The sequence below is a fragment of the Aquila chrysaetos genome, chromosome 12 (assembly GCF_900496995.4).
Source record: "Aquila chrysaetos chrysaetos chromosome 12, bAquChr1.4, whole genome shotgun sequence".
Lineage (NCBI taxonomy): Eukaryota > Metazoa > Chordata > Aves > Accipitriformes > Accipitridae > Aquila > Aquila chrysaetos.
In genome coordinates, this window is record NC_044015.1 from 35741463 (window position 1) to 35757203 (window position 15741).

Sequence of the window (15741 nt, forward strand, 5' to 3'; positions counted from 1 at the left end):
AATCATTTAGAAAAACAAACACATTAGAAGTTACAAAGTTACTTACCAATTTTCCCAAAAGGGTCATCTTTGAAGGGATCACCTGTTTTAAGAAAAAAAAAAAAAAAAAAAAAAGTTACTTGTCATGAAGCATGTACTCATCTGAAGTCTTTTGCACACAAACTCATTTCTACAGCTAGAATTTAAACAACTCTCTCTCAGAGGAATATTTTCACTATTTTCAGTGGAACTACAAGAGCTAGCATCGGATGAAATAAATATTCATTAAGTAGCTCATTACCATCATGAAATACACACAAAAGCAGCCATCTCAAAGATGCATTTCTGTTGGCTGTTGCCCATAAACATCAACATTATGCAGTATTTACCACCACAGGAATCCAGGCTAACCACTGATAGAAACTTACTCCCAATTTTGATTAATTCTCACAGGTGCCATGGATGGTAGCTCCTAAGCAAGTGTTCATTTCTGTACTGGATGCACGGTCCCAATTGCATCACTTCTACTCCCTCATCTACACGTGAGAGACATACATATACTGTCTCTTATCTGTAGGTATCTACCCCTGCACATTCTGAGCACACAAAGCCCAAAAGGTTGACTACTAACAGACATACCTTTCTCCTCTGAAAGAAAGGCCTTGTCATGTGCTGTAAAAGTAGGACCACTTCAATATAAACAAAAATCAAGCAATATCTACACAGAAACATTCAAGCTATTTTAAATTAGTTTAATTTATTCATTAAAAGTATTAAATCTGCACTGACATTCTTTAAGAAGCCAATTGGTCTGAAACAAATTTAGCTTCTTTTCCTTTCGAAGCGATATGAGCTAAATTGATTAGACCATGTTGATTCTGAAAGCATGTAAAATCATATTAATGTAGCTGAAAACATCTGCTTCAGCAGTTAATCCAAGTTAACTCCACTTCTCCAAGTGGCTCCATATAGACAGATCACTTCTTCCAACATAAAAGAAAAAAAATAAAAGCAGAGCAACAGCATTCGTAAGTGGCAAGTTCTTAAAAATAAAAGCATAGCACTTCCACAAGACGAACAGATGGTGCAGTTCCACATTACCTTTTTCTGAGTGCCAAGCTCACCATAAGTAGGCCACAGCCATTCATTCTCAACAACCCACACCCTCCCCACACCACAGCTCCCTGAACCCTCAGTTGATCTGTTTGTGGATCTGTGCTGCAAATTAGATTAGCAAGACCACATGTATCACAAGTATGCCCACACCTTTAAGACCAAAATGCAACCAGGGGTGCGGGGAGGAGGGATGTAAGAGAAGTACTCAGGAAGAGCAGTGAGGGAAAGGTGTGCTTTTCACAGCTAATTAGAAAGTCCAGATGAAGGAAGGAGAAACACGCTGGAGCTCTCATTTCTATCATATCTATTTTTGTAATGCTATTGGTTCCACACTGCCGTCACTCAAGCATCTTCACATTATTCTATAAAGAGCAGTTCCAAGGTGAAGATTAGTCTGAGATGTGTTCATACAAGACCTGTTTCTGCAAATCTGCACTTAGAGAGAAAAGTTTACTTACTGCCAACAAAAGGGTCAGACTGGAAGAACTCTAAGCTGGCTTCAGAAACTAGATCAGGCAATGGATGAGATTCAGCATCAAATGGATCTTCCTAGGCAATGCAAAAGAAGTAGAGAAAGGTATTAAATTTTTAAGACATGCAGGACAGAAAACACTTATGTCATCTTGTGTTACCATTTAGTAGTTTCTTAAAGCTGAAGAAAGAGAGACAGCTAGAATTCTACGTAATTCATCAACGGAGAGCCAAAATATTTCTCAAAACAACCTGCCCGCTATACGAGATGACATGTTTTCATGACATTGCACTCTAAATGAAAGAGTAAGAAATGACAATTTTATTCTCTCTTGTTCTATAACTATGATACAAATTACATGATGCAAGCCTGAAACAGTTTAACCAGGATTTTTTAATTTACTTTTTCCTTCCCCAAATCTGAACAAACTCACTTTTTTGGTAATAGTTGCAGCTGGGGTCTCTTTCTCTTCTTCCACAACAGCGGCTGTTGTTTCAGGACTATTCCTTATCTATAGAAGGATAAAAGAAATTCACCATAAATAAGTAGATAGAAGACTACACAACGTAATTTTAAGTATTACATAGCTAAAAGAATATACTAAAGGATACTTCAAGAGGTTCATACTTATTATAGAATACTGAAGTGTTCCATAAACCCTGCGAAAGTTTAAAAAAAAAATAATCAAAAATCTACTGGGATATTTATAGCAAGACAGCAGCTTTAGATTTGCTGTACTATTCCTTATTCCGTTCTTGTTGCACCAACTGCAGACAGCTGCTCTCCTTTAATGTTAATTCTACTATTTAAATTTATAATATTTTGCTTTGGAAGCAAATACAGAAAAAAATTTTTGCCACTTTCCAGCCAGACTAAAATGGCCTCCTTTTCTCCTTATCAATTTTCAGATTGCAGAAACATAGTCTCTTAGAATAACACCCTGAAATTTCATTTGTGCAAGTGTTTAAAAATATAATCAATCTTGATACATTCTTAAGTTATTCCAACTTCACAGCTGCACTGCATCATGATCAAGCAGACAAAACACTACTCACTGGAGACACACTGTTTATTCGTTCATCTTCTGCTATACTTTCCCTTTCAGCATTCTCATTAAGGTTAGCAGTTTCACTGCTGCTGTTGCTAAGACTAGAATGATCTGCAGTTCCATTAACAAGCGTATTATGTGGCTGACAGTGCCAACTAAATTGGTTATTTTCCAATTCTTTCAGTTCAAGAAGTTTTGTCTGCACCTGTAAACAGAAATAAATGTATATGCATCAGTACAGCAGCACACAGAAGCTACTATATGACCACCCCCTCTTAAATATAAGATAGAAGATATATGCCTGAAATTCTTATTTTCAAAAGCAAATATAATAAAAACCACGTTCTTTCAATCAAAGGGTGAAATTTGAGAGACAAGCACAAATCTGATCTACAAGAAATGCAATGTGGTTGAAAGACAGACCTGAGAACCTTCTCCTGCCAAGGAAGCAGACTGCATCACTTGCAACATCAAGACTTGTTGGTTTGTTTCTATTCAAACTCCTAAGAACAGTTTCAAAGCCTTTAGGTTTTTTTTTTGTTTGTTTAGTTTTGTTTGGGTGAGGGTTTTTTTGGATGTTGGGGTTTTGTTTTGTTTTGTTTTTTTAAATTATGTATTTGCAATTGCCTTAAACTCTAAATTAAAAAGGCTGCTTTATCAGAATTCTCATCTTCCAAGAAGGAAAATTACAAATTCATTATCTTCTCCCACATGACTTCTGAAGTCTACAAAATCCACAGTGTATCTTCCTAAGCAGACAGTTACATTCACATTATTATTTCAGCAATATGCTTAACGCAGTGCCTCGCAGCAAACATTTACAACCAGCCTGCCAGTTATGAAGGAATTACTGGATTTGGCAGATTATGCAGAAGAATGAACATAGTTCAGATATTTAGGTGTCTAAATCCCACTGACTTCTGCTAGGTCAGGTGGCAGCAAAGACAACACCAGGTGTCTTTCAAACACACGGACCTCAGACCAACTATTAGATAATCTTGCCTAAAGCACCACAGCACCTATTGTTCATTATTTGTGAGCCATGGGCAATAAAATCGGGAGTACTCATATAAAACCTATAAAAAAATAAAAGGTTTGTAGTACAGTCAAGCACAACCACTTATATTATCAGCTTCCAATCTGTTCACTGCAAGTACCTCTTGCTAGTATATTAATATTGAAATAGCATAACCTTCTCTCTACCTGTGATGAAATGATGGAAAATCCATTTGTTTACTTCTCAGTTTCTAAACCTCAAAGCCAAATTTAAGAATTATGAATATGTTATAAGGCTCTTCAACAGAAGAAAGTGTTCTTGCATGAACACTAGCAGTGGAAGTCTTAAGAAACTTAAAAAAAAAAAAAAAAAAAATCTTAGAAAAATCGTTAACGAGTTACAGACATGAATTGTGTGAAATGACCAACCCAAAAGTCAGCCACTTCTAGGGTTCAAAGTTAATCGGAAGGCTTTTCATTTTGTTTTTAACTTGATAACGATGTGACTCTAGCTAATATATTAGACAGCTGGCATGTCAGAGAAGGAGAACGATGAGGAAAAGCAAGCTAATGCATCACTGAAGTAATAATAAATCACTGATTATAGATAGGAGCTAAAAGTGTTCCTTTAACATAACAGCAGACACTTCAAAGCACAGTGCTTAAAAACCAGTGCAGCCATCTCTCTACTTCTCAGTATCTAGTCTCAATCCATTCTATTCTTACATTCACCTTACCTTCCCTCTTCAACAATGCACTAAGTAAATGTTATTAGTAATTTTATACTGACTTCACATCAATTAAAGAAGAGTGAGAGCATGCCTCAGGCCATGGCTGAAGAAGAAAGCTTAAGTAACTACTGGACATAGAGAATTTAAACATGCATTATCCATTTTTCATTTATTACATTAAGACAAATTATTTACGAAGTGTAATAAATTAATCCTTTTTTTAACAAAACTCGGAGAAAAATCATGAAGTATCTTGAGTGACTTGAGTCTGCCTGTAAGAATCCTAACAACTACTAGCACAGAACACATGTGTAAGCAACTAAAGACATGAGCAAAAAAAGAAAACAACGCCTTTCCTTTAAGAAAAACCACACTAAAAGTTGTCAGGGAAAAAATAAATTGGGGGGGGGGGGGGGGGTCTTTCACACTGCCTTACTGAATTGATTTCCTGTTGTGAATCCTGCAGATGTTGCTGAAGAGGTCCCAGCTGTGCTTTCCCAGACTCTATGCAATGCTCAAGCTCTGCAGTTTCTTGCTGCAGGCGACTCAGCTCCTCTTGAGCTTTGGTCAGTTCATCTTCATACGCTGAAATCTTTGATTCCTGGCTTGTTATTTCAGCCTTCAACATGGCAATCTAAAGCATGAACAATATTTCAAAGCCAAATAAAAAACCCAAACGCTTCCAAACACATCCCAATACTATTATTTATGAACAGAAAAATTAAAAACCTCATAGCTATTGCAGAGATTATAGATCATACCTGAATGAAAGGTTAATTCCCGATTGGTCTCAATAAGATCATAGTATTCTAGCTGTTTGCCTAACCAACACAGATATTTCTAATACTGAAACTATCATTTTAGACCTTAAAGAAATACTATAGCAGTATATTAGAAAAAATCTACATACCCATAAGATGATTTTTTTAACCACTAAGAAATCAGTCCCAGTAATTAGTGCTTCTAATTACACTTACATTGTATTATAATTTTGCATTATTTCTTTGCACATTGTATTATAATTTTGCATTATTTCTTTGCACTTAATCTTATTTGTGTGCAAGTATATCTCAGTATATTTGTTGACACACTGAAATTAGGAGGTCACTGAAGTGAGTGACATATTTCCTATTGTTTGTTGGTCACAAAGTCTCGACACTCGGGCCGTTTATTCATTAAAGTTTTTTCTCCTGCCCCAGCAACTGCAACACTGCAAGGCTGAGTTCTTCAAAATGAGGCAGGTACTTTTTCAAGGGCCTTAGCCGCTAGACCTTACCAAATGGGCCTCCTCTGCACACTTCTGCCTGATATCATTAAGTTGCTCTTCCAACTTGGCCTTCTGCTCATCAAGATCATTGAGGATTTCCTGCGCTTCCTGTTTCTGAGCTTGCAGCTTTTGGAGATTACTGCTCTCCCGCTTTACTTCATCTTGTAGATCCTGTAATAAAAGAGATTAGCTTTGCATTTGCTCCCTCTCTCCTCCTAACCACTAAATTCCACAGCATAAACTGCAGTACCAACTCAGATTTCAAGGTATCAACAAATTATCTTTCAAAAGCTAGCATTTACAATGTCATTATAAAAGCTAGCATTTATGTCAGACAAGCAAGTATTCTCAAATTCTATTCTAAGACAAAAATAATCAGGTTATTTGCTTTTTCCTTTCTTTAGTAAAAAGAATCTCACTGAAATATTGACGATTGTGCATCAGCACAGAGATTAACTGTTTTACTCACAGGGAGGTTAGGATTTAATTTTGAACTTAGAAGTCGTCTTTATTCAGGTTGCTACATTGTCTCTCTCCTATGTTTTAGCAATATGTTTTACTGAATTCCTTAATAACAGAAATTCTTTATTCTGCTCCTTCCCCCTTCAAAAACACATAGCCAAAAATAGGAACTTGTTTCAGCAACATGGTAAAGGACCAAACCGGTGCATTATTAACCCAAATGCACTCCCTTCTAGAGCATCCCTACTCTGATTCTGCAAAAATCAGCTGAAAACTTATTTTCCATGTAACAGTACTGGTAAGAAATGCACATTCACTACACAACAATATGGCATCTTTTAATTTATGAAACAGCAGCAAGTACGTATCTTGTGTTCTAAGTACATTAAGTAGTATCATATGATAATTAGTTCATTTCTGAACAACAGGAATGGTTATACTTCAACAAACTGCAGCGATAGCACTGAAAAAAAAAAAGGTCAAGTGAAGAATTTAGGAAGAAGAAAGAATCGTCAAAGTCAAGAGGAAGAGAAAATACAGGGAGATCAAAAAGGATTAATACAAAAGGAAAAGTATTAGATGAAAAGAGAAGATTGCAGCCTTTCTGAGACAATATGGTAATTGAAGGAAGAATCATGAACAACAGTAAAAAACAGAGATAAAAGAAAATGAAGGAGGATAAGAAAACAAGTTGACATGAATTTCTGATTAGATCATACATTTGTGTGCTGCTCTAAGCTAAGATCCTGTTGTCCTTTTTTAGGGGTGTTTTGTTTGGGTTTTTTTTTTTTTTTTGGTGAGGGAGATAGTTTATCCATGTGTGCTAACACCTCCACATAATCAGGACAAAAAAAGCCAGATAGAAATAGAAAGGCATATGGGGTAGCAGTCAGATGCTAGGGAAATAGGTAAGCTCAAGACAACTGGAAGACTACCTAAAGAAACATCATAGATGCTTCCATACAAAAAAAAAAAAAACCACACACACAAAAAAAACCCCAAAAAAAACCCCAAACAAAACATAAAACACAAAACCACCACACAAAAACCCCCAAATCAAATTTGAAGTTTGCTAAAGAGTACATGACTGATGTACAGCAGCAGACTAAATGAATTACTGGTTATTTCTAATCTATGAAAGACAAACCAGCACGCACACAAAAAGCTCTTACAAGCAGCTACTGACTTGGATAATTTAGACACTCTTGATCCATTCATTTTTTACATCGCTTTGAAAAGCAAGTATCAGCTGACACTCAACACAAGCAACAGGGGAAAAAGTAACAGCTTAAAGAGATTTCAGTCTCCTTTCTCCAAAGAAAGCAAAAATTCACATACACACAAGCTAAATATAGATCACCTCCACTCCTGCTACTGTTCCTTGAATCCCAATGCCTGTCCTAGACACCGCAGTAGAGAAGCACTGAAGAGACTTGACTAAGCCTGATGGCTCCCAGAAGGAAGAAAAAAAAACCCAACCAAAACCCAAACATGTTCACATAACCACTCCAGAACTAAAGGTCAGAGTAGATACAATACACAGAACTGTGGATAACACTCAAAGATACATCTTCATGAAGTAAACCAGGCTCCAATTAAGCTTTGATTTCAAAGAACACCCTCAGCAGAGGAGCAGCATCTTAATGTTCAAGCACTGAATGAGATTCTATATGAAAACCATTAACCTATTTGAGGTGGTACAAACTAGTGTTTTTATGGTAATAGTAATCCTTGTATTAGATTTACGATCATTATAACTCTCCATGCTAATGTAGTGTAGGACAAGGGAAGTCTAGAGTTCTGTATTTCCACAGATAGACAATGGATTTAATAGCTTGCCAGTCTGTACTTCAAACAATTCATGTGCTAAGAACTATTAAGCCTGAAAAAGCACAAGGAAGTTAAACTTCACTGACTTTCTAATAGCTTTGGTGCCCTGTAACAAACAAAGAATAGAGAAAAATCCATGCTGAGTGGGATACTCAGAGCATAAATCTGTTTAAGAAAACTCAGGCCAACAAGATCAAAAGGCTAGAAGAGAAGGCCAGAAACATTCTGGACTACTTAGAAGGCCACAGTCCCGAAAGACCTTTCACTTTTTTTTCCCCCTCCCCCTTCCCTGAAGTAGGGTCTCACATGCAGTTACACTTTTTTCCCCCAACTCATGTAAACCTATATTATGCTTTGTTCAGGAGTTACACACATTTGTTCTCAAAATTTCTTTACAAAGTTTCAGTGTCCCATTGAAAAGCAAAACACAGACCTTTTGACTACACATCAATAAAATTCTAGGGAACATGTAACTGTTGGGAAAGCCAGGAGAATTGCCACTTATTTCAGTCTTAGCAGGCAGACCAAGAAACCATGCCCATACACGTGAAGTGTTAGACGGCAGATGGGAGTGTTGTGAACGTGTCCCAAAGCCCACTGCCTGAGGCAGTGCCTAGCTGCTGAAGCAAAGACTCCTCCAACATCTGTATCTAGAAGAGCAGGCTGGTGATGAGAGAGCAAGGACATACCCAGGTAAAGGGATTTTCAGATGCCACTTGGTATGTGGTCAAGAACTAATGTTTTAGTTACACATTAACTCTCTAAAACAAAGTTCTCTACTGCCAAGAGGAATATTTCATATCCGAGTTTATTACTCCCATATTTATAGGAAAATGCTAATCCAATCACAGAATAAGTTAAATTGCCTTAGAAGTTTCTTGATTTTTGTTATTCTGCCCATAACTAAGAAAAAACACCCCTTAATCTTTGCTACCAAAGAGCTGATAATTTAATAAACACATTAAAACCATCAGCATGCTATGTTTTCCTTCCAACTCTTTTTCTGTCTTTGCTTTTTAGTATCTATTTACATAGTATATAAATTACTTTATAGAAGAAAAAACTATTGTTCTTCCCCTCCTCCCATAGAAATCAGTTCTATCCATCACAGACCATGGCTATATTTGAGATTATAATTTGTGTCCACGGAATTAATGCTGGTATCAGAAACCCAGGAGTGTGATGCCATGAAACTAGCTGGATCCAAGGTGGCAAATTAGAACACACTGTTTCTGTGCACCATCTTTAGAAATGTCATCATTAGAATAAAACCGGAAGAAAAAAGCATGATGTAAAGATATTCTTAGTCTGTCACCACTATTCTCTGAAGTTCTAGAAAGTTTCCTGAAACGTGCAGGTCCTCCAACATTCAGGAGCAAGAAAGGGACCAGAGATAAAGGGCCACCAGCTTGCTTAAATGCTGCAGCCATTTCCCATTTGATTCTGATGGTTTCTCATTTTTCTGACAAGCCAGTTCCATCTCTACAGGCTGACAGAACTCTATAACTCTGTATTTAACAAGGGACAAATAGCTTGTGTGATCACTAAGCGGTTAAAGACCTGAGACAGTTGCTTCCAACATTACTGCTCTAGAGACAAAGACTTAATTGATTCTGTGATGCTGCTGACTATCAAAGACTAAAAACATGCAGATTACACTAATACTGTAACATTAAATGTAAGGTTTTATTTAGCTTTATATACCTTTTGTGCAAAGGCACCAGCAAACTCAACCTTCACATGAACACACACAGATTCCAGAACACACTAACAAAATCACCCTGTGTGCAAAACCAGGAATACCCATAAGAATTTTTAACAGTGTGAAAAGATAATCTGCAGAGTGGGGAGGGGAATGACCGCTGCATGCATGTACAGAGTCACAGACATGGGCAACTTCCGCATGCTTTTCTGCAGCTGCTGAATCTAGCTGCCATCGTGACTAACAGGCCAGCATCTGATTATCTTCTGAAAGGTCAGACTATTAATTATCATCCAGGCTTTAAGGATATTAAATAGCTAAGCACAAAATTCACAATGGTTGTAACACATTGCCTCTTTTTCTGCCCAACACAAAGTAAAATGCAGAAATCTTGCATTATTTGTTCTTAATCAAATAAAGATTATTTAAAATAATAAAGATTCCTAAAATAAATGTAGAAATAAATGTAGAAATAAATGTAAGTGATCAGATATCACACTGAAGTTTTTTCTTAAAGCAGCAACTCCAGCTGCTTTTGCAGCTTAAAATTTAATTGAAATATTGCTTTGCAGCATTTAATTCAGAGCTTGGCTAGACTGCTAGCACCCTAAGCACTGATGATGACTGTATAAATTTTAATCCCTGTAAAACACTTGTAAAATTTAAATTTTCCAATATTCTGGAAATTCAATGTCATCCTTTTAAATAAAAATCAAATAGATGATTTTTAAAATCCACTTATGTTAGGCAAAATTAACTTGAGGCAATATTCTTCCCAACCTGGTAATTACTGCGACTCTTAAGAAGCAGCCCCATATACAAGCCCTTTTAATTCAGCCACTTAAGTTTATTAATTTGCAGTGCTACAGTGTCTTCTCTAGTTTTAATTATACATCAGATACCCTTGCTAAAAAACCAAAACAAAACAAAAAAGAAAAAACAAAAAGAAGAAACCTATTCTTTTGTAATATTTTTCATTTAAAACTCCATGCAGGCTACATATCCTAGGAGCTGGCACATTTATATAAATACACACACCTACACCAACCCACATTCATATAGAAAATACACTTCAGAGTACATTCTTTTTCCTAGCCACCAATTTTTTTCTTTTTACTGAATGAGTGATGTGATCTAAAGACTCAGTAATCCCACTGCCATTAAAACACCACATGGTGCAGTATCAGGTGACCGAACAATAATTTTGTGTCTTATTTACCTGGACCTCACTTGTCCTCTGCTTGATGGTATCTTCTTTCTCCTTCAGGTCTTGCTCTACATTATTCTTTTCCCTAGAAGACCAGCAAACAATGCAAGAATACTTAAGAACATCAGCTACAGCAGGTACAGTTATCCAGCCCCCTAAGCCTGTATCTCTCTTTAAATACATAGTGAAACATTAAACACAGATGATGTGAGGGATTTCTGCTTTCCAAATTATTTACAAGACAGAAGCCCACAGAAGTGTTCTGCATAAAAAAAAACCCTGTCTTTTCACCCAACTGCACTTCACTGATAAGAATGGCTCAAAAATGGAAGGGGGCGGGAGGGAGAAATCAATGAAATACTGTCTCCAGTGATCTCACTGTTGCTATGGAGCACTTGTCTAATGAAAACTGCTGGGAAAAGTGGGAGGGATTGCATCAGATTCCATCTATTAACCCCTGCAACCACAGTCATTCCTATGCTAACAGCAGCTAGAAAACATTTGCAGCAGGCCAACCTAGCTGATTAACGGACTCTGCCTATTAGATTTTAGATATATCTGTTGGTAGGCTTAGTCAGAAGAAGAAGAAAGGTTAGCGTGCTGTAATCACTGTCTGCTCAGAGACTCCATGTGTCGTTATTTGCTGTGTCATATCAAGTCTGTCTCTACAGACATTTATTCAAGTTTAAAAGTGACTACTAATGACAGGGGAATTATCATCAATAAATTCTTGGCAGTCAGACATAACAGCAGCTTTAAGAAAGGGAAAAACAACCCAACATACAACTCAGAAGTGTTACTGTTTTAAAAAAGTCCTAAGTGTTTATCTCTAGACAGTATATGGAATCTTTTCTCCTTTCACAGATACAGAAAAGCATTAAGCTTTACAGTTTTAACACTATGTTCCGTATACAGATATTTACTTTCATAAAGATTTCGTCAACAAATTAGCACACACGTTAAAAGTTAGAATTTGAACAACGATAAACCTAACATTTCTAAATGAAATACCATAGTGAAAAGCTATGATATTACTAGTACATCTTGAAGTTAAGGTAGCTTCATATTTGATTACCAATCTGCTGCTATTAAATCTAAAACTATTAATTTTAATCTTTATTCTTATCTAATACAGAAGAAAGCACTTCTGTCTCCAAAGTAAAGCAGGTCTACTCTAAGTCCTCTTAAGCTGAGGAATTCTTGTTTACTGCTAAACCGCATACAATGGAAAATAGAAAAAATCCAGATGTCACAGATGTTAAATGAACATTTGCTCTGAAAAATAATTAGTATAGATTATGTTCTGCTATTATTTATCTCAGTATCTGATTAAAGAGCAACTTGCTGATTATGCCCAAAGGGAAAGTTTAAATGGAAGGAAAAGGAAATATATGGAAAGAGGGACTTTGAAGAACAAGGCTAGTTATTTTGTTAAGTGTGAACCTTCAAGTTACATAAAATTCCTCACTCTCCATTCATCAGAAAAATGCGTCAATAGAAATTCTAAGCAAATCTTTACCATTTCCATCAAAGCTATAGCACACTCTTCTAGCTCAAGAAACTAGTATTTGTAGCACGGTTGCACTTAGATACTTAAAGCATTGCAACACAGGGTTGAAACAAGTTCTGTTGATTTTGCCTTCTGTAACTTTCCATGAACAAAGGGTCTCAATCTCAATAAAGCGCTTCCATGGATCTAAATACAAGTCAGGCTGAAAAATACCTTCAAGCTCTCAGACACACATCAAGCACAGCAAACATTAAGGCATATTATTCCTGATTGAAGATAAAAGAGAATAGTTGACTAGGTAAACAAATACTTGTTATTTTTCCTGCTCAGGTATGAAAACTGAGCAGGAAATAGAAATGCAAGCAGGTATTTATGCTTTAATATACAGCCTTTCCACATTACTGTCACTGATATGCCTAAGAGACTGTCTGAGATGAAGATCACTTCCCTTTTATTTCAACGGAAGCCAGGTACCTAAACCTTGCAATCTGGACTATGCTAAGCAAGCAACAGGATACAATACCCACCCACAGGCAGCTTACACTGGCCAAATCACAACACAAACAATGAATTGGAAAAAATCAAGTGAAAGAAGTATTGTCAGGCAGAACAAGAAAAGCTTAGGCAGCAGTCTCAGGCAAAGGAAAACAAGCTGAGTGTATATAGTCTACACAACACATCCCCTTCTCCCTTCCTAGTAATGCATCTTTGTTTCAAAAAAGAGACAACACAGACCTACTTAATTCACTAATTCTTCTGAATGCCTCCATTTCTTTTACAAACTATCTGGTATGCCCCTGTAGGAATGCTCAGCAACTGAAAGAACCAAAAACAAGTAACAAAATTGATTTATTGGATATGACAGATTTCCTGGATCATAAAGTCCCTTACCACATCAACACCTGGAAAAAAAAAAAAACCACACCAACAAAAAAAACAAAAAGAACTGTGGTCTTGCCAATAAAGGACACTTGTAACCAATTCAAGTCAATTTATGAAAGCAATATTATTTCCCTATGTATTTTAATAGTAGTCAGGTCTGGAGAACCTCATATCAAAGAAACTAAAAGCAATTATTAAAAAAAACCCAAAACTAATAGGTGGTTTCTCCAGTGCAGATACTTCATGATTCACAACTAAATAACCTTAGTAAATCCCTAAGTTTTATACTAATTTGTGAACCAGTAATTTATAAATGGGAGCCAGCAGATTGCAAATATTTGTTATAGCTGACAACCATGGAGTCCCCATGTCAGTAAAGGCAGTCAAGCCAAACATGAAACAACACTAGGCAGGCTTCTTGATGGCCAACACTTAGAACCACCTTAGTTACAAAAGCAAAAAATCATACTGCTTTGCCATAATAAGTGACAGATGACTACTCACAGAGTTGGTAGCGTTATCTGCACTCACAGCTGCCCAACATTTCTTATTTTCACATACATTTGTAATTTTCGGAATTCCTAGTGTAGTAGTACTTCAGTTTAGCAACACTAGAAAAAATGCCTAGAGATTGCCTTGTTTCTTCTCCCCTTTGTTCCCTGCAACCTTTTCAGCTGCAACAGCTCAGTTACTTCCAAACCAGAGGTTAGAAGAAATAATCTAGCCTACAGTAAAATTGTTACCATTGCTTTGCTGAGAAGCTGTAGATCTCTGAACTTTGAAACAAAGGCTTGATGGGAGTGTATGGCAGGGAGAGGTTGCCCTGTTTTTCTGGGGATGTTTTGCTGTTTCCTTACTTTTGAGAGACCAACTTATCAGCTTTATGATCCTTTTAACATGATTTATATTCAAGACAAGATAACTGTTGCTGTCCAACATACGTGAAGAATGGCACCTCTGGTGAGATACACTAAGTTAAGCTCAACTACTTAACACACTTGGAGAGGAATGTAACATTGGTAAAGCTTGAAGAAATTCCACTAATTTGTGGGCCATAGCTAGCTTTGAATGCACAAAAGCAAAGCACGGTTTGCTGGGGAAGAAAAAGGTTTTATGGCTCAAAAAAGAATATTAAGAACATCTGGTCTAGCCTCCCACAATGCTGATCAAAAAAGCTTCAAATAGATTTCTAAAAATATAGTGCAACTGAAACAGAACTTACAGGCAGCAGTGCTGACGGGCTCAAAATGGTGCAGATTCCACAACGTCCCTAGGCAAATCATTCCCCCACCAGAGGGGAATTATCCTCGCTAATAAGTGCTCTGCATTTTATTCTTCATCTGATCCTCAACCTCCACCTTCCTGACATTGTTTTTGTTGAATTAGATTAGAAAACTATTGGCTACCAGAAATCTTTCCCACACAGACTGTAGAGCCACAAACACATCAGCTCTGTATTCTTTGCTCAGTCTCAAAAAGCTATGTTTACCACACATTGTCATTCTTTTGGGCATTTCCTCTGCTGCCCTTTTTTTTTTTTTTTTTTTTTAAGTGCACTTCAAAAATAGATTCAGCTTCTATTACTGGGTCTCAGATATGCAGCTCTGGTGGAATCATGCACTAGAATTATTACATATTGAGTTCTACAGCTGAACAATATATCTTGTTTAATAATGAACAAAAATAAGTTCAAATTACATTTTTATATGATAACTATCAAGACTGAAAGTGTACTTCACTAGTTATTAAAAAAAAATGTGGATTTGCCAAAGATGAAAAAGTTTCCTACATTTACCACAAAGATTAATCTGTTGCCTCGCATTGCCACCTGTGCTTAGGGAAGGTGCAGAAAAGTACCAAAATAACACTTCTACAGTGGCTAAAGGATTTCTAAGTAATCAAAAAAATTAATTTTCTTGAAAAAAATAAAAATTAAGAAATTTTACTTGAGCCACAACTCACTTTATGACATTAAGTTTGCTAGTAATTCTCATTGAAACCACACAAACCTCTTACTATTATACTTGAGTTTGACGATACAGGCTTAAGCCTCTGATTGTTAATCCAGTTCTGTTCTCAACCTCTAAATCATATCAAAGTAAATTTCCCCTTCCTAAAAATAAATACATACTAATAGTTGCCCCTACCATATCTTCAACAACCTAATATCATTCAAACGTGTCTTAAATAATCGTCCAAGTATATTTGCCACTGCAGAAATGGAAGCAATGCCTTTCCAAAGGCTATGGTTCCTTCATACCTCACAGTAAGAAAAGAAAAGAAGACACAAACAAGACTGGCTTGCATGTTAGGCTGCAAGCCCACCTACTGAAAATCAACTTCATCTAAAAATTAATGCTAGAGAACAATTTATTTCCCTCTAAAATACTAACAGCAAATATACACGGCTGTAAATCATATTTCAGGTTAACAAAATGTAAAAGTCCAAAATTGGAATTAATACAACCTAAAGAACAACTGAAGAAGGCAGAGCAGGGAGAAGTGAGGAAGCAGTGGGAGTAATAAGAGGGAGAATAAG

At 36.5% G+C, this 15741-nt stretch overlaps 1 protein-coding gene across 4 annotated transcripts in view; it reads right to left on the reverse strand.

Annotated features, from left to right (window-relative positions):
- Positions 1–15741, reverse strand: part of EPS15 (epidermal growth factor receptor pathway substrate 15) — a 52127-nt gene that overhangs the window by 11208 nt on the left and 25178 nt on the right. For all 4 annotated transcript variants that reach the window (XM_030032935.2, XM_030032936.1, XM_030032934.1 and 1 more), the window contains exons 13-19: positions 10823–10895; positions 5619–5780; positions 4779–4976; positions 2623–2820; positions 2001–2078; positions 1554–1644; positions 47–82 (exon numbers count right to left, since the gene is read on the reverse strand). In XM_030032935.2, the coding sequence (XP_029888795.1) occupies positions 47–82; positions 1554–1644; positions 2001–2078; positions 2623–2820; positions 4779–4976; positions 5619–5780; positions 10823–10895 (836 nt within the window). The remainder of the gene's footprint in view (positions 1–46; positions 83–1553; positions 1645–2000; positions 2079–2622; positions 2821–4778; positions 4977–5618; positions 5781–10822; positions 10896–15741) is intronic.